This window comes from Artibeus jamaicensis, unplaced genomic scaffold (genome assembly GCF_021234435.1).
Source record: "Artibeus jamaicensis isolate MK-2021 breed Jamaican fruit bat unplaced genomic scaffold, CSHL_Jam_final contig_444, whole genome shotgun sequence".
Taxonomy (NCBI): Eukaryota; Metazoa; Chordata; class Mammalia; order Chiroptera; family Phyllostomidae; genus Artibeus; species Artibeus jamaicensis.
Genome location: NW_026521831.1, coordinates 9,836,974 through 9,863,590, shown reverse-complemented (window position 1 = coordinate 9,863,590; position 26,617 = coordinate 9,836,974). Strand labels below are relative to the sequence as shown.

The 26,617-nt window shown below is 50.3% G+C and overlaps 1 protein-coding gene across 5 annotated transcripts in view; it reads right to left on the bottom strand.

Moving 5' to 3' along the window:
- Positions 1–26,617, bottom strand: part of TTC7B (tetratricopeptide repeat domain 7B) — a 214,370-nt gene that overhangs the window by 82,457 nt on the left and 105,296 nt on the right. For all 5 annotated transcript variants that reach the window (XM_053666004.1, XM_053666005.1, XM_053666006.1 and 2 more), the window contains exons 10-14: positions 10,830–10,913; positions 9,748–9,852; positions 7,772–7,889; positions 5,714–5,771; positions 316–388 (exon numbers count right to left, since the gene is read on the bottom strand). In XM_053666004.1, the coding sequence (XP_053521979.1) occupies positions 316–388; positions 5,714–5,771; positions 7,772–7,889; positions 9,748–9,852; positions 10,830–10,913 (438 nt within the window). The remainder of the gene's footprint in view (positions 1–315; positions 389–5,713; positions 5,772–7,771; positions 7,890–9,747; positions 9,853–10,829; positions 10,914–26,617) is intronic.

Sequence of the window (26,617 nt, the reverse complement as noted above, 5' to 3'; positions counted from 1 at the left end):
GGCTCTTGGCTGACTCCCAGGTTCAGAGTGTACGCCCAGCGCTGCACCCGTGTTGCCGTCCAACCCCAGGTGGGCCCTCAGATCCAGGGACTGAACCTTCCAAAGCGGAGCCTGGCATGTCTTCACAGCTGGTGCTCGAACTGACCAGAACACCAGGGTCTTCGCTGTGAGGAGGCCGTGTCCCGTGGGGAGGGCCCCCAGCTCCAGGTCAGCCTCGGGTGAGTGGAGGACCCGCTACTAGCTCAGACTGAGGCGTCGAAGGAGCTGGACCAAGAAGAACATGCACCCAATGCAGGAAACATTCGAGAAACTGACCTGTCTGGAGATGGCGAGCTGCAGAGCCAGGTAGAAAGCTGCTTGGTGGTCGGTAGGTGACAGACTGTGGGCCCTGAAAGAGCAGTGACGGCCATCAGCACGAGGGAGAGGGTCTCAAACAGGTGTTCACATTTGCATTTTTACACCAAGACCACATATTTAACCACCGTTTCATTTAAACTCTCCACCTTTGTTCACTAACAAATGTGACGCGTTTTCCCTTTTCTACACGTAGGTATGACAGAGGCTTCTGTGTTTGGCTTTGCCTCTGAAGGGGCAGCCGGTGACGCCGGCTTTGAGCAGGAGCTGCAGGCAGAGAATCCGCAGGCCCCGAGCTCCGACCCCTGGCACGCCGGGCAGAAGAGGCCCTCGCGTTACGCTGGGACACCATGAGGCTACGGGTGCACTTGCTAACGTGACGGCGGCTTTGGTTAAGTTTTGGCTTGGCCTTACTGCTACTTCATCCAAATTTCTGAATTTTGGAGAAACTACCTGAAAATCAAGACCCGGCTTTGCTTGTAAAACGAGGTTTTGGTTGTTGAGGGACTAACTATAGGCTGCTCACTCAGTCCTCTGAAGCTACCAAGTGCCATGCAGCTTGCTAACTTCAGCTGTGAAAGTTGGGCGCGTCAGGCTGTGGCTCAGCTCTGGGTTTGGTTTTACTGACTGGCCTTGACGCCAGATGGGAAGAGGCTGTGCTGGCCTCCTGAGGACCTGCAAATGGGGTTATTCTTGCTTTTATGTGAAAGTCAATCATAGTTCACCAGGAGCAACTCAAAAGGAGACTGGATGTAACATATTCTGCACTGAAAGTCTGGAGGGAAGAGAAAACAAACTTATACTTTCTTTAAAAGGCACAATGGAGCAGACTAATTAAAAACGGCACGGCCCGGATAGTAAACAAACCTTCCCGCCATTCTGTCCACATTCTGTGATTAAAGGAAGTCTTCTAGCAGCAGAAAGCAAATGCGGGGTAGGGAGGCACGCCAGATCATTATGGAGCCAGCGGCAGCGACGTGCCAAGGATGGCTCTCTCCACCGGTGAGGCCTCCTCATGGAAGTGTCCGTCTGCTGCGGGGACAAGCACTACAGAGTCTTCATGTGTCTGCCTTTAGAAAACACCCCAAGTCCAACGATCCGGGAAACTGTCCGTGCAAATGCAGCAGCTCAGGTGGGCGGACTGGAGGGAGCAGGTGGGTCTCTGTCCTTTCATTACTCTTGAGAGCAAAGCACCTGAAGTCGCCTCCCTGGTCACCTCACCAGTGACTCTGGCTCGAGACACAGCCTTGGGACTCCCCTCACCTTCAGGGAAGAGGCTCGGCCTGTTTGCCTGCGTTGCCCTTTTAGATGTCTTGCTTCTGCCAGTATGCTCCAGTTTTTACTGTTTGATCAGTATTGGTCTTTGCATGAATTTGTACATCAAAGACTTTTTCCCTTTGGTGCTGGGAGGAAATAGGATTGGGACGTCACGGTACCTGTCTCTCCCATCATTCAGGGAAAATGAATACAAAATCAGTTCTGAAGAGACAGTGACTTATTTAGCATTGTTTATTTTATCTCATTTTTTTCATAATTAATAAAAAGCCAGGTTTCTACAACCATCAAAACAGAATTCCTCCGAGCTATCGTTTTCTCGGCCCAGTTCAGTTTTGGCACAAGTGAGGTTAAATCAGATCCTCAGTTGCCTCTACTCACACCAGCCGAGCGCAAAGCTGGCGATGGTCTGGTGGGTTCAGGGTAACGGATAAGAATGGTTCTGACCACAGGTTCCATCCTGGCACCAACAAATGACTGTTAACTGTTAGCCACAGCACTGAAGAGACCAACCCGAGCGCTAGAGACCTTGGTTTTTCAGGGTGGGTTAGAGCAACAGCTGAAGAACTGCAAACTTGGCTAATGATGGGTATCCAACTGCCAGATTTCTAATGAAGCAGAACTGAAACACAGACATCTCAAAAATCTCATTTTTGTAATTTGGTGAATGCGTTAAACTGACCACTTTAGCTTGGGAAAGAAAGTAAGAATGCCCAGCAAAATGAGAAAAAGTGCATGGTGCCGATTGCACGAGACTCTCGAAAACCGGCTTTCGTTGTGTAGAACAACTCGGCAGCTGTGCTTCTTGTGGCAGAACCACCGTGGTAGTTCTGTGTGCCCGCTGCCGACCGCTAGACCGGTGTCGCCGAGCGGGAAGTCATCCGTGTTCTTGAGAACCGTCAGCCTGCTGAACCCCGCACAGGAGTACAACGCAGCCCACAAACCCCATTCCCGCACAGTGGGCGCCTGGTGCTGCTGCTAAGAAAAACCAGAGGGGTGCTCACTAAGAGCTTCCCTTGTCAAAGCAGCTCCATACCCACGAATTTAATTTCTTGTTCATAAACAAAGAATTGTTAGATGGGTCACCAGGCCACCCATCTATCCTCTATCTACTCATCCATCCATCCATCCATCCATCCATCCCTCTGCCCATCCATCCATTCGTCTACCCACCAGCCTACATTATTCAGTCCCCAAGTGATGCCTGTGCCAAGTGCTGGGGAGACAAACCGTGCAAGTGCCTTTCCCTGAGGAACACCCCTTCTCCCCCCAGAGAGGCGTGCCAGGCTGCTGCTGCAGAGCAGGGAACAGGCGAGCCTCCCAAACCACCTGTCTACAACCCAGGACACCTTGAGGTCCACCCCAGGGCTCTCCTAGACTCTCCAACATGCTCCAGAGCTGAACCAACAATATGGAAAAAGCTGGTCAATTTTGAACCTGGTCATTAAGATACACACTTTGCAACAATAACTACAACTTATAAAGCATCTGCTATTAAGCACCTGGTCCAAGACCATCTAGTGAAAGAGACAGAGCTAGAAGTGAAGCTCTGAGGCCTGGACTCTCTACTCTGTCCCCCTGCTGGCTCTTTGGGTCCAATCTCCTGGAAGCCCCCCCCTTCGGTCTAGATTACAGCAGATGTGTGGTGGGTGTACTGTTCAGGTAAGAAAAAAACCTATGCAAACCTGGTCAGATCTACCATCCAGGAACTTCCCGTTGGTGACACACACAGGGTGGCCAATGTGTCCTGCTCTGCCCAGGATTTCCCTGGACTTGGGCCTGAAAGTCCCACGGTCCGGGACACCACCCTTCCTGACAAACTGGAGGGGGGGGGGGTCACTCCACTCACACAAATCGCACTATATTCAGGCTTAAATTCAAGCTGCAGGGAGAGAGGACAAGGAGGTGAGACTGTGGAACAACCACAAATGACACCCGCTGCCTCTCTCACGGAGCAGCCCAGACTTCCGTGTGCTGGGTGCCAGGTCTCTGTGGCGTGGTCTCTGCCGCTGCCTCCAGGCTTCTCGCTGTGGGTGTGAGCATGCGCAGGGGCAGCCCCCAGATCAGTTCGGCATCTTCAGGAAAGCCGTGCACACGTTTCTTTTTTTTTAATGGGACAAAGGAATTGGTCCTACTGCTCGGGTTGGGCTTCTGTGCAAACAGCCGGGGGCCTCAACATGACGACGCAGAAATGCAAGTGGGGGCCGTAAAAACCCTTGTGAACCTTTCTGAATCATGACTCTAGAAAAATTGAATTAATTTTTACATCTACATTGGCACTTTTTTTCTTTTTAAACAAAAATTGCCAAACAATTGCATAAATAGCATTGTGGGGAGAGAATTTAAATACATGGTGAAAAAAAAGTACTTCTTATCCAAGTGGTTTTTAAATATCCATTTACATTTAGGGAGCAATACAAATCATTCATATTTACTTAAAATCTTTCCTTACAGATTAAGTCTACAATGTACTAGAACAGTCCTAGTTAATGTGAACTTGAAACAAAATCATTTTATTTCTTTGAAAAATATTCTTTCTTTTACACAAAAACTAATTTAGTTTAGCCTTCCACAATAAATCACGTAAGTGAGTAGAATTTTATTACTCTTCGTTCCCACACGAACGAATGTTTTAAGAATCTCTGTGAATTCCAAGCTAAAAGCCCAAGTCGAAGGAACAAAAAGGAATTCGGGCCAATGGAACAGCTGTTACAGAACCCTCGGCCATGAATTCCGACGCCTCGGGGCAGACCTCGGACCATGGCTGCTCCCAGAGCCGGGAAGGTGTGCAGACTTAAGTGACAGAGACACAGTGACCGTTTCCTTAGGCGTTCCTGTGCATGTGTGACAAAGTGGCACTGGACAGTTGAAAGCTCCCAATCCCTTGAAATGGAAATGCTTTCCACAATCCAGCCCTGAAGAAGCCGGCGGGGGCTCAGCACAGAGGCAGGAGCCCGTCTGTAGAAGTCAGTTGGTGACTTCTCTGTCATCACCCGGCCTGGCCCTGGCGAGGCGAGGTGCCACTGGCCGGCCTGGAGGGACACGGAAATGAGATGAAAGAGTTCAGACTGACTGGAACCACGGGAGAACGAGGTGAACGGAGGACCACGCAGGCAGCGGCAAAGCTGTGGGCAACCCAGTCCTCGGAGGGAGATCTGACATGGGTTCTCAGGTATTGAGAGGTCTCGCGACATTTGGGTGCAAGTAACTATGTTTCTAACACAACTCCAAGAAAGCAATGTGACTCAGATATCTCTGTAGTGAAAGGGTCAATAGCAATCAGAGATTTGACATCATGGGCCTGTACTTCCAGGCAATGATTCACTGCAGTGATTTATTATAGCTGCAATAAAAACAAAATGAGGGCAGTGTGGTGTGGCAGGCACCAGAAAGGCTGGGTGAGAGTCGGGAAACCCTGACCATTCAACAAAGGTGTGACTCTGGCAACTCTTCCCAGCCCTGCAGGGCGGTCCCTCACCTGCAGTGAGCACGCTCCTTGTCCTGTCTGCCTTATGGGGAGGGGGTGAGGATGAGGTTACATAAGGAACGCGAACGCACACTATGACACTCAAGCGTTCGCTGGGTAAAGAGCATTCTCCGGGTTTCATGAGAGGTGCACGGACACAGAGGAGCACAAGGTATCGTGGAGTGTGGCCGGGGTGACTGTCACAGAGTATTTCAGAGACTGTCCTAAAATCCGGCCTTTTCATTTCCTAATATAAAAATCTGCAACTTGACAGGTTAAAAAAAAGCTGGAAAGAAATGATCCCTTTTCTAGATGATGACAAATGTCTTTAATAAAAGGAATCATCTCCCTAGACGTACAAAGTATCTATCTTCTTGGAGCTGAACTGCTTTATTAGGAACTGATAAAATGTACCCAGTGGAGGAACAGATTAAGAATGCAGACTTACATGGCAGCAAACGATGCAGCGAGTTCTGATACTGTGTAATCAGTGCTCAGACGAACACTCCCAGGGGTAAAATGCTGTTTACATAATCTTTATAAATATCTCTGCCTTTTATACTTATCATACTGGGTGTCATTCTGTACAGCCGAGCGAAAAGATGGACTCCCACTCACCTCTGAAATGCAAGGAGCGCCTTTTTCTGCAGGACCTCCTGCATCCCTCGCAACGAAGCTGCAAAAAGGGTTCAGTTGGTCAGGGCCATGGAAGATCAGGGAGCTCTGAACACATACAAAACCTATCACAAAAACTACATTCAGTTGGGTTATAAGCAACATTCTGGGTGCCTGTGAGTCCAGTGCTATCCCAGGAGGCACCATGGAAGCTGAGGCCCTGGTACTCGTTGGGAACACGTGGAATGATGTCGAGGGGACAGCGTGAGTTGCATGGCAGCTCTTAGTGCCCCCAGACGTAGGGGGCCATCTTTCAAAGACCATCTGGGAAGTCCAGAGGGGGTGACGTCTGTTTTCTGAAGTGCAGGCTTGGTTGAAGCCTGGCTCTACCCAATGGCAGAGAAGATAATCAAGCCCCAATGGGGTTGGACCGGATGGCCTTCAGAGGTGCTTCTGGCACAGAGAAACTATGATCCTTGGCCCAGGGCACTAGCTTGATGCCTGGAAAGGCCAGTTTAAGTCACACTGTGCAATGACAGGACCTTCAATATCTGGATATGAACACAAGGGATGGACCGGGCAAACCCAGTGCTGAAACGGGAAAATCGGCTCCACAGTGTGAGGCTGCCTTGCTGTGCGCCAACACTTTCCCTGGGGAGAGCATGTGAGTCTGGATCCCCTGGAGTCTGTTGCAAGAACTGAAAGGGCACGTTTAACTGGTGCGTGTGAAAAAGTCCTGGAGGAACCTGCTTATGGTTGGAACGGGAGGAGGCCCTTATCCACTAAATGCGCTGTGGCAGATGCCCTCCCGACATCACACTGAGGGTGGTCGAAGGCTGCCCCAGAGAGCTGGCTGTGCCTGTAACCCGTGGCTCACAGAACAGGACCCACCGAGCCACAGGGAACCACAGAGGGCCCAGCTGAGAGACGGATGCACCGTGAGGCCCAAGAGGGCCAAGCGACTCTCCCAGGGTAACGGCTAATTAGGGGCAGAGTCCAAACTAAGGATCTATACCGATAAGTATGTGGCACTAAATTCACACTTCACTGAAAGCCTACCGTGTGTAAAATAATGTGCTGGGTATTGCCAGTATCTCACGTGTACACAAAATATTTGCAAAAAACCTATTATTAAAAATCAACGAATAGGCAACACTTCTTCAGGGCATTTGAAATTTTAAAGCAGAGGAAAGAAAAATTTGGGGTAACACATAAAAATGCTGTAACTATACAGACAAAGGAAGTAAGTGAGCGCCATTAAAAAGTCGGGACAGTATTTTCTCCCCGGGGCCCGAGCGGGAGGGGCGCACGAAGGGCCCCACTACGGCGGCTGGACTCCGGCTCCTGAGCAGGTGGGGCTCCAAGGCTGTGTGTCTTCACCGATTCATTCACATTCGTTTCTGAACTTTTCATATTCAACAATAAATTTTAAAGGAATAATAGAGTTCAGAAAAGACAATTTATCAGTTTCTGCTTTCTGCAAACATCACTGGAAACTTCATAAAGTGTACGAAACATTTTTTAGCCAGAGCCTGGCCACCAAAACTGGGGCACTGTCGCACTGTGCACGTGCGTATCTGCGAATTAGAGTGCACACCTGGAGAAGGGGCGGGTGCTGACCAACCAAGGGGAGCTTCGGGAAGTGGCTGGCCCTGGACTTGGCTGCATTCCTGTGCCAAAGACCCAACATCCTCTCACTCCAGGACAACCCGACCAAGTGCTGGGGCACAGGCAGGCACAGGCTGGGGCAGGTGAATCGGTTCTCAGGGCACTGCGCTCACCTTGCACCTCATGGCAGATGCCCTGCACCTGTCAGCTGGCCACCTGTGCAGCACCAGCCCCCTGCACCCGGAAGGGAGCCTGTAAGCCCTGGCGCAAGGCCTTGGTCCCTTGCCTCCCATTCTCCAAGCAACAAGGACGCAGCAGCGGGGCCCCTCGGGGCAGCACAGCAGAACGACCCAGTGTGTACACCCCCAGGGATGGAAGGAGCAGTGGGAGCCCTGCCGCACAGACAGGCAGCCCAGCCCTCATCCACAGCCCCCACGGGGTGGGGCCTCTCACCGTCAGTGGCCTGCAGACTGTACGTGAGTCCCAGAGCTAAGTAGCCTTTGGCCTTGAACTCGGATGTCTTCTCTCCCACATCGACGACTGTTTTGGCAAACTTTTCAGCCTCTTCCAACTGAAAAACCAGACAGATGAAAAACAATAACAACCTGCAGAGTTTCTAACATGAGTTACCACGGCTGCCGGCTGCCAAAAGCAGACTCTGGTGAGTCACTGTGAAAAGGACTCCAAGTCTCCCAGTCCCACTCTGGCCACCATTCCATTTCCTGAGTCATAGCCTAACAGTCCTCAAACTCCTACCTTGCCTTTTCTCCTTACAGTTTTCTTTTTGTCCTCTTTTCCAAAGTCACCTTCACACCTGGCAGGGCTTCTACCTGTCTCATCTTCCCTTTTACTACTGGCGCTGCAGCCAGGTTGTGCGAGGCACGCAGACGTTGCGTTTTAGATACGGGGCAGGGGTGGGGAGGTCAGTGACAGTAGGTTTACAGTCACAGCACAAACAAATAATCAATCAGTAATAACACAAGAATAAACTCTGTGTCATGCACTCACAACTGTCAACCTCCTTCCGCCCACCCCGCATATGTAAATAATAAAGTTTTTGAAATGTTTTGTGTTTGGGTCACACATTTTTTTTTTAACATAATGAATCCATTTAGACTTGGATTCTCTTTCCCACAGCCTGTTACACATGTCAAAACTCCATCTCTTTATTTCACAGCGCACAGCACGTGGACCTGGCGTCAGCAGATGCCAGAGAGAATGTGCACCTACAAACCACACCCACGCCCAGGCCTTTCCCACAGCGATTAGAGGCAAAAATAACAGGGCTCGTTCCTTGGAAGTGTGGCGGATGCTGATGCTTTTGAAGCTGAGGGACAGGACACGGGCGTTCATTACTCTCCTTCCTTCTGTGGTGTTTGGAAGTTTTAATAATAAAAATGGAAAAATATAAACAGAAGAGATGTGTTGCTTTCATCTTTGAAAAAAAAAGTGGGTTCATCTCAGGCTTTGGAGATAGATGTGCAGCCGCCCGGAACAGCGCCCCAGGGTCACGGCTGGAGACCGGAGTTTCCAGATCGAGGGGGCGGGCGGGGGTAGGGGGTCGCCGCCCCATCCGCCCTGCTCCTGCGCTCACGGCCTTGTGGCTCCAAACCAGCGACACCTGCGCAAAGCCACATGACGACGCCTCCACGGCTGCCTGTTTCAACGACAGCCTGCTCTTCCAAAATGTCTTCTTTCTCTCACATTTTACCGAGTAAAACTGAACAAAGGTAGAACCCTTTCTTCAAAAGGCTTACTTTTGCCCCGCTGCATGAGAATAAATGTGCGGAGAGCGGGGGAGGGACACACAAGCAGCAAGGACCACAATGGTAAAAAAAAAAGAAAAAGAAAAAGAAAAAAAGCCTTAGCAAGGCCCTTCTGTCTTTTGGGATAATTCTTCTTATCACTAATCTTGACATAAAGTCAAAGAAAAGAAACGAAAACTCCTCTCAGTAATCAGTCTGACTTTCCTACTTTCCATTGAGAAGTAGACGGTATATGTTTGAGGGGCACCGACACTGTCACCCACGGGCTGTTCCCAGGTTTGGACCCGGACCACACCCCCTAAGGAGGAAGGCAGATGGAGGGCAGCGGAGCGGAGGAAGGCGGGTGGGTTTACACGTGAGCGGCACACGCCTCGAAGTCCCACATCGCCTCTCCACGGCCGGACGCACCTGAGCGTGGACCCCGGTTCTGCCTTATCACTTCTGCTTCTGAAGCCCGGTGCCGGGGAACGGGACAGCCTGGGGCCCTGGCACACGCTGGTTCTCACCGTCCTGTGGGCAGCGTGTGAGGCCTGAGAGGCCTGAGGAGGCCGGGGTCTGGGGCACGAACAGCCCTGCGTCCGAGCAGCTGGTGAGTCACTGCTCTCCGGGCCTGGGAGCACGCGGCCCCGCGGCCCTACCCTGCGCGGAGCGCGCGGCACTCACCCAGTGAAGGGAGCCCATGCACAGTTTGGCGGCCAGGAGGGGGATGGTGGCGTCGTCGGGCTTCAGCCGGATGCACTCCTTCAGCACCTTCACAGCACGGGCAGACTTGGCAAAGGAGATTATTTCTGTGAAACTCGGACTGTTGGACAGAACCAAACACTAGCACCTCCCCCCAGGGGTGTTTAGTCAGCTGCCCTCTTAATGAGGTTTTCCAGCTTGGAGCCGCCACTCATGCAGGGGGCGCCTGGGGCCAGCAACAACCAGAGCTCGGGGCCCCTAAGTGATGGCGGGTTCAGACAAGTGGAAATGCTTCCCTGCAATCACCTGCATTTTCTCCCCTACTTGGGGAGCCACTGTAAAACTAAGATAAAAACAAAGATGGCGGGGGCTCCTGTTATTATAAAAAGTAAGCTGTCCAATCTATAGCATACTATAATAAATTTGTCTCCACGTAGCCCAAATAATCTTACATCACAGACTTAACGATTCACTAAATGGCAGGCTCACTGAATGGTCCAAATGTCTTCACTGGGTGTGTACCACGTGGGGGATACCACACTGGGCACCCGGTGGGTGTCATCTCATTTACTGGATCACCATCCCATGAGGTAGGTCCCATTACGACCACATTTCACTGAAGAGGAAGCTGAGGTCTAAGTGACCTGGTCACAGAGCCCAGACCGTAACTTTAGCAGGTGGACCCCAAAGCTGACACTTTCAGCTAATATCACATGCCACCTAACATCCCAAATAGCTAAGGAGAACTAAACGACTTTCCCTCCAGGAGTAAGTTTGCACTCCCAAATGAGAAAAAGGCTTGGGTGGGAAGAAACCAGCCTGAGTTTAAGCCCCATATCACCATGACGAAGTTACCACGGTTAGAAAAAGGCAAGTATTTCATAATTCTTCTCAATGATGTGTCCGCGCTGACCCCCAAATAATTAAATATGAATGCTCATTTACAAAGGACCAGAGGGCAGATTCAGTTGCTTTAGGCTTCCGAGAGGTGGTACGTGACCCCTTGGGATGCGAAGGCACTGAGCCCCGATGTGCAGAACTGCACGCCGCAGAGGGGGACTCACTTTTCCAGCAGCCATGAGCGACAGAGCGAACTGGTACCAGAGGTGGAACTCCTCAAAGGCGAACTTCATGGCTCTTTCCAGGCACTGGTTTGGAAAGAACGACAAATGCAAACATCTGAGAACTGCCAGGCCCACTGGCCACGTGCGGGTTTGTGTTTCTGCACATCGAGGTCTGCCTTCCTTCATTGCTCAAAATCCGATCTCCCACCAGACCCCTCCTGCGGAGTCCCCACAGGGGAGGATGCCTCGCGCTGGAAGCCCAGACCACCCATTGTTGGCTGGGATGACCCAGGACCTTGAACAGCTTTTCATTCAGCACAAGCAAAGGGGCAGGTGCACGAATAGCTCAAAACACAGGGCCCAACTGGACAAGTGCCCCAAGGGTGGGAGACACAAGCACTACGGGACAGTAGTTAACGGGATTCAGGAACGGCGTCTTGGAGGAATGCGTCTGAGTTGGGCCTCGATTCATGAGAATGGAAAACTCAGCCGCGACTTGGAAATGGTGCTCCAGGAAGCACAGGCATGGATGACAGGGTGCGCCCTTGCTTGGCGGTGGCGAGTGGGCCAGTACGAACGCACGGTGCACGGCAGCGGGGAGAGGTCAGGCTGGAAGACCGGCCTGGGCTGTGGCAGCCCGATGTCGAAGCTGTCCCATCTCCCTTCCCACCCCAGCTCTGGGTCGCCCTCCTCTGTGCTCCGAAAGTCAGAGCTATCCAGGGTGGGACAGCCGTTCTCTGCAATGACTGAGCAGAAAGAAAGAGCTGGGCCCCTGATGCCATGAGATGCTGTGGCCCCTCGCCAGGCTTCTCATCGTGGGGGGACAAAGTAAATGCTTATTTGGTGAAATCACTGTAAGTTTGTTGGTTACACCCGGGCCCACCTCTCACTACCACGGACACTGCGTGGCAGCACTGATCGTGAACCTGGCCCCAGAGCCCTCATAACTGCTCTGCTTCATTGGTAAGCAAGAGGATCCTGCTTGTATGCCTTTAAGAAGTACAGTGGGGAAAAATACTAGAGCAGCTTCCAGGAAAGATCAAGTAGTCAAGCTGGGGTAGCGGGGGGACACCTGATCCAGCTGTGGGGTGGTAGGGGCCGGGAATTAATGGGGGAGGTAGGTGTTATGGAGAGAACCCTGAGCAGTGAAAAGCCAACAGTATTTAGAAACTGATTCAGGGAAGGGAGCAAGGGATGATGAAGGAGAGACAAGAACAGTAATCACGTTGCCAGAGATTAGGCAAAGGGGAGGGCAGGTGGTGAGAAGGGGTAGGAGATGATGATGAAAAACAGGTTGGTTCCCACAGCTCTGCTCAACCAATTCAATACAGTATAACCAAGACTTCCGCCGAGATGGAGGCGTAGGTGGAAACACTTTGCGTCCTCACACAACCAAATCTAAAAACAACAAGGTTTTAACAACAATAAACGCAACCAAACCACACAGAAAATCGAATACGGAGTTCGAGAACCACAAACTGCTCAGCTAAACCGGTGAGGGGGGCGAAGCCAGCAGTGGAGCAGGTCGGGCAAAAAAGATCCTCTGACCCGGGCGGGTGCACAAGCAGCCGGGGGAGCGGATCCCAGGTGCGGGCTAGCTACGGGCGGAACCCAGGGAAGAGACACGGCTGGCTGTCTGCAGTCGGTCGCGCATTTGCATGCAGATAAACCAGTGAAGAGGCAAGCGTTGAGACAGATCGCGCAGGGAGGCGGGCTTGCACATTTGCGCTTGAATAAGCAGGCGGGGGCCAGTGGTGAGGCGGCTGGGTGAGCAAAGAGGACCGCCATTGCTCCCTCTCTGACCCCGCCCCCACATACAGCGTCACAAACCAGCGACCTGGCTGGCCCCGCCCTGGTGAACATCTAAGGCGCCTCTCCTCATACATAACAGGCACAAACAGATCAAAACATGGCTCAAGAACAACTCAGAGCCCCAGAGCCCATAAATCTAAGTGATGAAGAAATAGCCAAACTTTCAGATACACAGTTCAAAACACTGGTGATCAGGATGCTCACAGAACTGGTTGATTTTAGTCACAAATTAGAAGAACATATGAAGGCTAAACTAATTGAAATGAATGGAAATGCACAGGAAACCAATAGTAACAGAAAGGAAACTGGGATTCAAATCAAGGGAGCGGACCAGAAGGAAGGAAAAAATGACCAAACAGAAAAATATGAAGAAATGAGAATTCAAAAAAATGAGGAGAGGCTTAGGAACCTCCAGGACATCTTTAAACGCTCCAACATCCTAATTATAGGGGTACCAGAAGGGGAAGAGGAACAGTTACGAGTGGAAACCTTATTTGAACAAATAATAAAAGATAACTTCCCCATTCTGGCAAAGGAAATAGACTTCCAGGAAATCCAGGAAGCTCAGAGAGTCCCAAAGAAGTTGGACCCAAGAAGGAACACACCAAGGCACATCATCATTACATTAGCCAAGATTAAAATGAAGGAGAAAATTCTAGAAGCAGCAAGAGTAGGGAACAGTCACCTACAAAGGAGTTCCCATCAGACTGTCAGTGGATTTCTCAAAAGAGACCTTACAGGAAAGAAGGGGCTGGAAAGAAGTATTCCAAGTCATGAAATCCAAAGACCTACATCCAAGATTGATCTATCCAGCAAAGCTTTCATTTAGAATGGAAGGACAGATGAAGTGCTTCTCAGATAAGATCAAATTCAAGGAGTTCATCATCACCAAGCCCTTATTATATGAAATGTTAAAGGGACTTACCTAAGAAAAAGAAGATAAAAAAGATGGACAGTGAAAGGACAGTAAACCCACAGTTATTAAGAACCACACCTAAAACAAAAACAAACTAAGGACAGCTAGATCAGGAGCAGAACCATCGTAATGAAGATCACATGGAGGGTTAGCAACAGGGGAGTGGGAGAAGGAGAAAGGGGGAGAAGGTACAGAAAATAAGTAGCATAGACAGTAGGTAGAAAATAGGGGGAGGGCAAGAATAGTATGGGAAATATAGAATCTAAAGAACTTGAGAAATGTGGTCATAAACTAAAGGGGGAGAATGGTGGGGGAGGGGTGTGCAGGGTGGAGGGGAACGGAGGGGGGGAATAGAACAAATGTAATGGCATAATCAATAAAATAAAAAAAATACAGTATAACCACTGAATACTTACATACACACTCGGAAACATTTAGATGTTGAAATGTTTTTTTTTCTCCTTTTGCTAAGAGGAATGGTAAACATCAACTGTTTTCCTGATAAACAAAAGGAGTTCAGCAGCTGGAAATCTGTTCTGAGTCAGAAGCTAGTGATACAAATAAGTGTGCATCCTTATTTTCTGTTGTGCCAAAGGCTAACACAGTCATTACACTCAGGGAAAAACATGTCCAGGAAGCTTCATTCCAGGTGTTACAGGAAAACACCAGCCCTCCTAAAGAACAGACTCGGAGGCTGCAAGGGAACTTGAGTAGCATCCAGGGGGGGTCCCTGAAGGAGAGGACATTTGTCATTTTGGCTGCCTATCACCACAAATCTTTTCTGACTTATTTCAGGGGTGTGGGCACCCTAGGTAGAAGGGAAGCAGCCTCTCTGCTTTGCAGGAAAAGACGGAGGGGAACACTTGGAGTGTCACATGACCCGAGGAGGTGCCACTCAGGTGCCCCTGCCAGCCCTTTGCCTCTGGAATAGTGAGGTTGGATGAGACCCTCCACTGTTATTCCCCGTGGCCAGGCCTGGGGGGGCCACAGAAGCAGCGGGGTTGGTAGAGGCCCTCTAAAGCAAACTGGAACAGGGGCCTGGCCTCCTCGACTTCCGCTCACGCCCACATTTCAACCTTCTGTGGACCTGGGGAGCCACAGGCCTCAGTAGACCTCTTTTCTGCCTAACTAGTCAGCTCCGTTACTTACAAGCAAGGTCCTGAAGGTACACCCAGCCGAGTGCTTCAGGCCCCTCCTCTAACAACACCTTAGTTTCTGCCTAAGAACCTTCCAGAACAGGGAGTTGACAACCTCAGTAGAAATAATCTAGTAGCTGGAAATAATGTAGGCAATGCTGCTGCAGATGAAATGTGTGATTTGGACAAGCCAATTAACCATTCTATACCTAGATTCCTCGCTGTAAAATGGGCAATATAATAGTAATTAATGTAGCATTGTCAAGAAGACTAAGTTAGTACACGTAAGCGTGATTACTTAATACACAAAAGAATAGTACCTCAGATATAGGCTTGTAAGTGCTAAAAAAAGGTCAGCTATAACCTCTTTTTAAAAAAACTTAACATTCTTATATTAAGAAAGAAAACTGCATAATACCTATTACTTTACCCAAACTTAATGTATAAATATTCAAATTTATTCTTTAGCTATGAAGTTTATTTATTTTTTTTGTTGTTGTTTGAGTACAGTTGTCTCCATTTTCCTCCCACCGCTCCCCCCACCCCAGGCATCCCCACCTCCCTCCCTTGATCCTACCCTCCTTGGCTTTGTCCGTGGGGCATAATGGGGGGAAGGGGGATGGGTTGTCAGGAACATAGACAAAGGACACCTGGGTAAAAATGCAAGTTTATAAAACACTATGTCAGAAATACTTATTTGCTTTACAAAACGTTTCCTCGTTTTAGAAAAGGACCCTGGCTGAGGTCCTCAGGAACAGCGCACAACCTCACAGAACCAGACGAGAACACGTTTGTCACTTTTTCCCGTAACGAGTGGTGCGGACGGAAGGTTTGTGCTCCCCTCCAAAGATCCTATGTTGAGACCTGACCCCATGCGACGGTGTTAAAAGGCGGGGCCTTTGGGAGATGACTGAGTGGCCAGGGCAAAGCCCCCATGACGAGGACTAGTGTTCCTACAAAGGATGAGAGGCAGGCCCTTTGTTCCTCCCTGAGCCCCCCCACCCCACCCCCGGGGAGATGCTGGCAGCCTGCATCCCAGAGGTGAGCCTTCACCAGATGGCCAATCTGCTGGAGCCATGATCTTAGACTTTGAGTCAGAAGCAGGACTAGTGTGTTCCTCCATTCACAGACGAGGAGACTGGAGCACAGACTCCCAAGAAGCTCTCAAAGTCTCCACACCTTCCCTTCCCGAGGAGCCGGAAGATTCCAGGCTGTGGGCGGAGCCTGTCTGGCTGTGGGTGGAGCTGTGAGCACCACTGTCAGTGGCCATGATGGGCCACTCACACTTACTGTACCAGGCCCACCCACGCTGCATGAAGCAAACACGGCTAAATCAGAGGCCCCTAAAACTGTCACCAGTTGCCTGAACTATTTTGAGATCCAGCAAGACATTTCGCTGCTAATGGAGCCCTTGCTCCTTTTTGGGACCCCTGAGGCTACCTAGGACTGAGGCCTTTCCAGCTTGCAGACTTTTCAAGAAACTTCACGATCCCACAACCCCCTCCAGCCCCACTGCAGCTGGGGATGAGAAGTCCCCAGCCCATGTCAAAGGCACTCAGTTTACAGGGGTCACGGGCTTCTACACTCACTGCCGCATCTCTCACAGACCCCCTCCCAGCTCAGGTCTCCTCATCACTGTAGCAACCCACATGTCCCGATAAGCCCAGGGCTGTCACCCAGGGTGCGAAGGGATACGAGTCAACAGTGACAAACTGGCCCTCTCCCCCGCCCCCCGCAGCTCCGAGGAGCATTGGCTCTGGCATCGCGGCGGAGGCTCTGCCTCCCTGTGGGTTCTTGGCATCTCAATGCAGTGATGCACTGCCTCCGAGAAAGCGCCCAGGCAGCTCCAGACGCTCCTGAAATCCCAATGCCAAGCACACCGCTCGATACATAACATGTCCTCCCTACATTCCTGCAAACATCACGACGACGTAACTCCCACGCAGCTCGGGTCAGTGTGCCCGAGTCACACCCAGAGGCCGCTCCCAAAGACCAAAGGAGGATGCTGAGGAAACCGGGGCTCGGGCATTTGCTGTCCACACCTTCTGCCCTCTAGATGGGGTGCCTGCTCACCCCAGTTCCGTCTGACTCCCTTTTAAGCACCTTAATCACAGCTGCATGTGACAGAATAAAAATCTCGTTTTAACAGAGGGGGGAGACTGGGAAAAGAATATACGCTATACAATAACAAAGAAGAGCATTTACACTTTAATAATTGGTTCCAGCCCAAAAGAAGTGCTGACAAAATGGACTTTAAGGAAGGCACAGACACTGAAACCTACATAATTCTATTAACCGATGTCACTCCAATAAATTCTATAAAGAGGAAAAACAGACACAGGTGTTTAGTGTTCATTGAGGGCATTTGCCAGGCTGTTCCAACTGCCCAGGCCCAGCATGGCTGGTGGCTGGGAAGGGGACAGCGGAGGTGGACACGGGCCGAGGACAGTAGTCCTGTGGCTCAGGGGCAGACTGCCCCAGGCCCAACCCAGTCTCCTCACCCTCTAGCCACAGGGTGGTTATGGGGCCCTGAGCAGTAATTTTAAAAATGCACGCGAAATGCTTCAAAGGGTGTCTTGGCACAGAATGAAAGCTATAAATGCGTCACTGTTGATGATGTTTTCATGAAATGAAGCAGCAGCAGATCGGCAAGGTTTGGGCTTCCACCTGAACGGGGAGTGCAGGGGGAGAAGAAGAGCTCTGGGAGGGGGATGGGGAGCCACAGAGGGCAGAGGGAGAGTGGGAGAGAGGAGCGTCGGTTCCGGCCTTTTTCACTTGTGGTGTCCAGTGAAGGGACCGCAGCCTGGGCCTGGAGAGAGGCACACGGTGTCCAGTCCAGGTCTGCTGGTCCCTGAGTCACCCACGGGAAACAGCAGGTGACATCTCAGGTCATCCCCTTACCAGAAAAGAAGATGGGTTTGGCAGTAGCCCTGTTTCTACCAGGAAGGGTCGGCCCATTTGCTGCAATCACCGGGCTGCTGCCACTTCTTCAAAGCCCAGAGGACATTCACTCAATACCACGGATGTTTTGGTGGAACAATAACCAGGATCTAAATGGCATCCTAATCACATGAATGGTAGTCAAAATGTCCCTTGCAAAAATGGTTCCTTCGGTAGCAAAAATGTACGCTTTCCAGGCTTTCATCTCGGCTCTTCCCATGCCGGCCATCTCTGAGGGGCAGCAGGAGGGAGCCGCCCCTCTGGCACAAGAACGGGGTTCAGCAATTGCCTTCTGGTCCGCAAAGCCCAGTCACACGCCCAGGCGCAAGGCAGCGGCAGCTGTACCACAGCAAGGAGAAGCCAGGGTCTATTTTTGGAATTCGGGAGTGAGAGTCCGCATCCAAAAACCCGGGGAGGAGGGGCCAGGAAGAAAAGAAATCAGATTTCACCTCAACTGTAGCCTGGAGCTTCTAAAATTCATCACCATTAAACCAGAACAAGTAACACAGCGAGCTGCCTGCATGACCCGCCTTCATGGACAGGCCGGCAGGCTGGCTGCACCCCGAGTTGTCCGAACACAGGTCTGTCAATGGACTCGGAAGAAGAGTTTCTTTTCTGCGTCCTTTGCGCTCACATCAGCTAATACATGGGCTTCTTTGCATTTGTGAAACAGTGGTTTTTATTTTCACATGGTATACGGATAACATTTCATGTCTGTACTTTTGGCAGTGAGAAATGCAGCAACTCAGACACTCGGGACTGTCATCTGAGACCCACGGGCACAACCAGGTAGAATCAGAGAGTGTGCTGAAACCTCTGAGATCATCTGGACCCATTTCTGCTTTATGGACGAGGAAACGAAGAGCCAGACAGGAGACTGGGCCTGCCCAGGGTCACACGGAACCCGGATCTCATAGTAATGGGTTCAGAGCCCTGATCTCTGAGTTAACCAAACAAATTAAAACACTTTTTAAAAGTGTAAATTAAAGTGGAATTGGAGAGAGCTAATTCATAAGGGCCTAGAGTCTAGGCAAGGCTTCTAAAAAGCGTGCTTCTGGGGCTCTCGGTTACCAGCATGAGCCCCTCCCAACCCAGGGTTTGAGAAAACACAGATGGTACCCATCGAATCTTGCTCAGATTTCTCTCCCCTTAAATTAAAAATAAAACAGAGCAAACCCCACATCCACGCGCCCCTCCCGTTTCTCTTTCTGCTTTAAAACCGCAATCCCGCTCCAAGCAAGGAGTCTGGAAGCTTTATTACTTTGACGAGTGCCTAAATTAAAGGACACCATCGCCTCTGGCCACAGTGGAGGTGCAGAGAGGGTACTGCTTCTCAAAGGCCACAGACTTTATTGCAGAACTGGATGCGGGCGCCACCCTCCGGCGTGCCCCCACCCCCCACCATGAGGCAGCCAGAGGGGGTCTGCCCAGTGAGTAAAGGGTCTCCCGGGCCCCCTCACATACTGCACACTCCCCCTGTGGTTTGGTGGAGATAGCTGATTCTCTGTCATTCTTGCAAAATGAATCACTAAATTCAAGACATGGACATTTCATTCCTCTACCTCCTCCCCCTTCCACTGCCTCTCACCTTTCGGTCTTTGTCTGCATAAGGCTGTCTCCCTAGGCTTGGGGCGTTCGGTTTTAACCTTCAACCACAGCTGCTGCCTCGCCCACTGGCGAGGACTGAGGGAGGGAAGGGAGGAGCCCCAGGTGTAGCAGCCCGGAGTTGGGGGTGCCCTGTACAGCATAGGTGCTTGTGAATGCTTGAACAAAGGAATCAGCATGGCCTGAGTGTTAGGGTCCATCCTCTTGAGTGTGCTTGAAGGGTGGCCATGGATGAACAAGGAAGCACTGTGGGGAGTGCAGTGAAATGCAAAGCACCCAGAGGTGATGCCGCGGCAGGTGCCCTGCAGCCTGGGGGCCAAGTCCCACCCACTGCGCGTTCAGGGTCCAACAGCTAGGAGTCATTTATAGGTGGGCACTGGCTGTTGGTTGAAAGAGAGGAAACACTAACTCTGAATCCAAATTAAATAAAATATTACCCCCCAAACAACCCCATTCTCCTCATTAATGCACCTACCTTACAAAAACTGTAGTCATTATCACATGCTAATATAATCAATAAAAATTTTGTGGAGACTTGTCTCCTCTCTCGTTAGATCTACACAATATCCTTGATTTTGCTCCTTGGTTCTCAAAGACTCAGGATTTAGTATCTGGCCCTGTTTAGAAAGGCTTGCAACCCCCAGGCTGATTTTCTGGGGCCCTTTATGTCACTGAGGCAGGACTGATTTGCCGCAAGGTTCCAAAGAGACAGACCAGGTGAAAGTTACAAGGACACAGCCTCCAATGAACCCCTTCTGATGGATGGAATGGTTTGCACTGTCTACCATGAGCTATGCTGGCTCTTCACACCCATCAGTCTCGGGGGTGGAAGCACAGAATGGCCAAGTATCTTTCCCAAAGTTGCACAGCTAGGAAAGCACAGCATCAGGATTTGAATCCAGATATGTCTTGCTCCAAAACTGAATTATTCCACTGTCCAATGAAGGACGCTACTCAGGGTCCAGGGTCATCTGCCAGGGTTGTTACAGGGCGAATTTTTACTTTAGAAAGCAGATTATCAACACCACCAATAGGAATAGTAACATACACTTTGCATACATTATTCTTTTACTATCACAATAGCCCTTAGAGGTAGTCCTATTACACCTGCATTTTCCCCATAAGAGAAGTAAAGGAACACCCTCAAGTTCATACTTGGCATGGAAAGTAGGAGAATTGAGAATTCAAACTGAACCTGATGTCAAAACACGAGATACTATCCCAAGTGATCTAGATCCAATGCAACCTCCATCAAAATCCCAACAGCCCTTCTTGCAGAAGCGGAAGCCGATCCTCAGATTCATGTGGAACCGCGAGCAGCCCAGGACAGGCAAAACTATCTTGAAAGGGAGGAAGTTGGAGAACCCACACTTCTCAATTTCAAAACTTACAGCAAAGATTCAGCAACCAAACCCGTGTAGGACAGACACGCAGAGCGATGAGACAGGACTACGAGCACAGACATAAGCCACACACCTGTGGACAACTGATTTCAATAAGCCCATCCAGGGGGTAAAGGACAGTTTGAACAAATGTTAGAACAGCTCGCTTTCCGCGTGCAAAAGAATGAAGGTGCAACCCTCCTGACACCGCATACAAAAATGAACTCAAAATGACAACAACCTAAATAGAAGAGCAAAAATCACAACATCCTTACAAAAAAACAAAGGAATGAATCTTCATGACCTTGAAACTGGTTCTTAGATATGACACCAGTAACACAGGCACCAAAGGAAAAAAACTGATATATTGGACTTCATCGGAATTAAAAACTTTTGTGCATCAAGCCCTGGCTGGTGTAGCTCAGGGGATTGAGCACAGGTCTGCGAACCACAGGATCTTGGTTCGATTCCCAGTCAGGGTACATGCCTGGGTTGCAGGCCAGTTCCCTGCTGGCCAGTTCCCAGCAGCGGATGCACTAGAGGCAACCATACATTGATGTTAAGAAGAAGAAAAAAAAAACTTTTGTGCATCAGATAACATCATCAAAAAATGAAAAGACAAACTACAGAGTGGGAGGCAATGTCTGCAAGTCCTGTATCTGCTGAGGGTTTATTAGCCACAATAAAGAAAGAACTCCTGTAACTCAACAACAACAATAACAAAACCCAATTTAAAAATGGGCTGGTCTTGTACAGTCATTTCTCCAAACGGCCAAACAGCCAATAAGCACATGAAAAGATACTCAACTTCATTAGTCACTAGGGAAGAGCAAACCAAACCCACAATGAGAGACCACTCCACAGCTACTAGAATGGTGGCTATTACGGCAAAACAACAAGAAAATAACAAGTGTTGGTGAGAATGTGGAGAAACTGGATGCCTTGTGCCTTGCTGCTGGGAGTGTAAAACAGGGCAGCTGCTTTAAAAAAAAACACCCAAAACCACCCCCAACAGTTTGGTGGTTCCTCAAAAAGTGAAACAGAATGATCATATGACCCAGCAATTATACTCTTGTGTGTGTGTAACCCCCAGCCCTGGCTGGTGTAGCTCAGTGGATTGAGCACAGGCCTGCAAACCAAACAACCGCGGTTCGATTCCCAGTCAGGGCACCTGCCTGGGTTGCAGGCCATTTCCCAGCAGGGGATGCACGAGAAGCAACCACACATTGATATTTCTCTCCCTCTGTCTTTCCCTTCTCCTCTAAAGATAAATAAATAAAAATTTTAAAAAAATATTTTATATATATCCCCCAATGAACCGAACACTGGAACTCAGATGTGTGTGGTCAGTGTTCACCACAGCATTATTCATAACAGCCAAAAGGCAGAAATAATCCACATGTCCACCAACAGATAAGTGGATAAACAAAATGTGGCATATGCACACAAAAAATATTATTCCTCCAAAATGGGAATGTAGTCAGAAACGTGCTATCGGACATGTTCCCACGACATGGCAGGACCTCGAGAACACGGGGCTGGTGAAACACGCCAGACGAGAAAGCAAGTCCTGCACGGTCGGAGGCCACGGGGTGGGGGGTGGGGGGTGGGCAGCAGCGCGGAGGGCTCCTGCTTAATGGGTGAAGGGTTTCTACCTGAGGTGATGGGAAATTTTGGAAACAAGCATGATGTTACACAACATAGTGAATGAAATTAATACCACTGAATTATATAATTTTAAAAGGTTAAAATGGCATATCGATTTTTTTTGAGTGAAAATCATTTTTCTATTGAGGGTCCTAAGAAGACAGCAATGATGCTTAATTCAAAAGCCGCTTTCACATGGTGGGGTGGTGGGTACCGGTGGCCACGGCAGCAGCTGAGCCCTTCGGGGATAGACCTGTCTGTCACGTGAAAATGCCGTAGCTGCTTCCTGCTGGGCTGACCCCCAGTGCCGGGCCCACGCTGAGATCTGTCAGATGCTCTGCCCCAATATATGCCCGCCTCTTCCTCTGCTGCCTGTTTCCCAGCTACACGACCTTGAGTTTATCTCGAAGACCAGAGAAGTGGGTGCAGGATGAGGAGGTACGTGGCCTGAAGCACCAGTTTCTTCAGCAGGTTTTTGCGAAGCACCTATTATGAACCAAAGACTGTGCCCTGATTTCTCGGAAGTCTGTGGTCCACTTGGATCAGGCCACACTGATGCCTTGCAGGAACCAGAGTGCCAAGGTCAAGGCTGGGTTTCTGTAGTACAAGTGGGGCTGCATGAAACACCAAACTCTGATGCACACCAACACACGGTGGGCCCAGGAAGCAGACTCGGCCGTCCACGTGCTTTTTGCCATGCTCCCTGATTAAATATGTGTTTGGGTTGGGGAATGTAAAAATGTCCCTTTGGTCCAAGCAAGCACTAGCCAGACGCCTCCACCCACAGAGCTACAATGCTACCAAGATTCATCATAAACAAACGGATGCGAGTTCATCCAGAAAGACAAAAATACCACTTTTGTCTTCACAGCTGCCATGTTTATGTATGGGGGACACAGGCACCCTTTCTACAGGGACCCCATGACATTCTGTCAAAATGGAGCCCACTAACAGTCAAATTTAAGAAACAAACCTGTTCAGCAGCTTGGGTCCATTCTAAAAAACAAGCGAAGCTGGCTTATGGCTTTACTTTTCATGGTGCGGTTGTCATGCCAACTAGTGCTGCTGTCTAAATTGAAGGGGAAAAAAAGGGTTCCTTCCTACACAAACCTTTCAGCAGAGCTCACAATTAATCTTTTTAAAAAAACACGAAAGCTCACAGCCCCGGAGCAATGGTAAACATTGTGCTGATATTGAAACCTGTCAGAATGATGACGCGATAAACCTCTGGATTGAATTCCCTTCATACAGCGCTGCCTGCCATCTCTGGCTGAACAGTGGCTGGACAGTGCCCTGGGGAAAGAATGGCAGTAGGTGGGCGGACTTGAGCACAGCCAGTCGTGAGATGGGAAAGGGGCCTTCCATCCTGAATAGATGCAACTGCAGAAAGAGACAGAGAGGATGGCTTCCTTGCAAAGGCTGCTCTGCTCCTCCCGTGAGCACAGTTGAAAGCCTGGGTCTGCACAGCACTGCGTGACCCACCCAAAGGTGTCAATGACAGCAGGGCGTAAGATGAGGAGACAAGCTAGGAACCAGAGCAGAGGCACCGCCACCCTGTCCCCTTCGGTGCAGAGCACCTTGGGGCTCAGGTCAGCCAAGGGGAACTAGGGGGTGTGGGGTGGCGGGAGAAGCACGCATGTCCTGATGTGGAAGCGTGGACGCTGGCCGGGGACAAGAGGAGGAAGGAGCGCATGGCAAGGAGGAGGCGAGGCCTCTTCTCTCACAGTGGCTCTGCGGTTGTGAACCTTCTGTCTACAGAAGGTCTGCCTGTGTAAAGAAAGACCTGTGCAGTGCTGCCGAGGCAAAGAGGGCCTGCTCCCAGGACAGCCGAGGGGGAACGTGGTCTGACCACACCAGTAAGGCGCCCAGAGTGTGGGCACCAAGACCCTGGGTGTCTGATGATGTTTTCACCCTCTATCTCTCCTACCACTCCCCAGCACGCCCCCGCCCCTGTCAGGCCGAATGCTCTAAGACCTCCACAGTCTCGATGATGAAGGGTGTCCCTTGCTCTTACTCTCTGGAATTTCCATCAGGCCTTGAAGAGCCAGCTCATGCACCAGCTGTTCACAGCCTCTCTCTGACACCCTGACCTGCAAACTCTGCTGCAAATAACGTGCCTGGCGCTACCCAGCCTTCGCTATTCCGGCCGACCCTTAAACAATGCGGGGATGCAGTCGAAAATCTACACAAAGCTTCTGACTCCCCCCAGACTTAGCTGTCTCTCGTTATCTGTGGGGAATTGGTTCCAGAATACCTCGTGGATTCCAAAATCCGCGGATGCTCAAGTCCCTTCTATGAAACGGCGTAGATTAATGCATACAGTTGACCCTCCACATCTGCGGTGTCCCAACCTCAGGTGGAAAGCAGTACAGATATTTGTTTTTAAAAACCCACATGTAAGTGGACTCCGTAGTCCAAACCGACGTTGTTCAAGCGCCCACGTACTCATCTTTCCATGTATTTCCATGTGGTCACCCTAACTAGACTGGAGGTCGTTAGAATGCGAGGGGCCTGCTTCGTGGATGTCGTTGCCTCCCCCAGCTGCAGCCCCCGGCATACGGTGGCAGGGACTGGGCAGAAGTACACCATTCACCAAACTCTGCGTGCTCTGCTCCGAGCACTTTGCATGGATTAGCGAATAATCCCACAGTTATGAGACAGGAGTGATCATTGTCCCTGGCTTACAGGAGGAAGACCCGAGGCATAAGGGGTGAGTAACTCCCAGGATCACACAATTGGCAAATGGCAGATGGAGGGCGCAGACCCAAGCTCACTAGGGCAGTGCCCAGGGCGTGTGAGTTCGCTGGCCGAGGCTGCGGGTAATGGAGGCAGGGAGGGGACGGGGTACCAACGGGACAACAATGATTGAAAATATCCACAATGAAACATGAATGATACTATCCCATACCTTGAAATTTACATAAATTTACATTCATTAAAAGATACATGAAAAAATGGTTTCTAAAATGCCAACGGGTAGTTAACTATCTCAGGAAAGAGGGGTTCCAAGTGACTTTTACTTTCTTTTCCGTATTTGTACGTATTGCTTTTCTTCAGGGCTCTGTGAGTCTGTTGCATGTGGCAAAAACAGAAACAATGAAGTCAACTTCGTTATGGGCTAAAGAGCAAAACAAACAGAAAAAAAAGGGGAAGAGCCATCAAACGTTTAACAGAAGGACGCAGCCGTCCTGTGTTTTAGAAAGATCGGTGAGGACGCAGGGATGAGACAGGGAAATAGACGGACACAGGGCCCGGGGAAGTGATACAGGAAGCTGGAACTCCAGTCACCCTCCAGGGTGGCACCACTCACCACAGCCGAAAACCTGTCAACTGGTGAACGGGTGAGCAGATGGTGACCCAGCCCATGCAGTCCTGCTTTTTCAACCATGAAACAGGAGCAGCGCACTGACTCACACCACAACACGGATGAACCTTGTTCTAAGTGAAAGAAGCCAGACTCAAAGGGTCATACGCTGGATGATTCTATTTACATGGAATCCCCATATTAGGCAAGTCCACAGAGGCCGGACACAGATTGATGGCCGGCAGAAATTTGGGGGGGGAGGAATGGAGAGCAATTACCTAATGGGGATGGGGCTTCCTTTCAGGGAGATGAGTGCATTTTAGAATTTGATGGGGGGGGGGGGGGTTGCAGAATAGCGGGAATGTACTAAATGCCACTGAATTGGACACTTAAATGGTTATGTATACATTATATGGATTCTTAAAAGGCCAGTTCGCCTTTTAATCTGAAGTCTTGAGAAAAATGAAAAGGTGGGTGAAAAAGGGAAGGAATAAAGGGAAGCCCAGCACATGCGGGGAGGAGGACACTGTAAACAAGCCGTGGCCTGAGACCGAGGGAGACAAGGCCCGTGCTCGGCCCGGGTGACAAGCCTTCCCAAGACGGAACCGCCGTCTCCAGGTGCTGTGTGTATTCACCTTTCGCCTATGACACCTGCTGTTTGGCTTTCGAGAACCAAGACAACGGGGCCATCAACTATTTGGCTGGGAAAAGTTCCAGCTGCAGCACTAAGTAGAAATAGCAAGAAAGGCCGGAGCCAAGTACTCAGACCCTTCTCGACTGAGGCGGACCCTGTGGGAGCCCGCCCCAGCACCAGACACACCGGCTGGCAGTGTCCTGCTGTCTGGCCGCCTCCCTGCAGATGGGGGAAGGTGGGGGGGCCAGGGGGCATTGCTCTCCGGCAGGGCCTGGGCCCGGTACATGTGTCCCGGCCTGAATCACGGCCCCTGGCCCCAAACAGGGGGCTGCAAACGCATGTGCTGCAGACATCATGCCCTCTATTTTATCAACTGATCTATATTTTCAATAGATAAAGCGCCATATGGTAC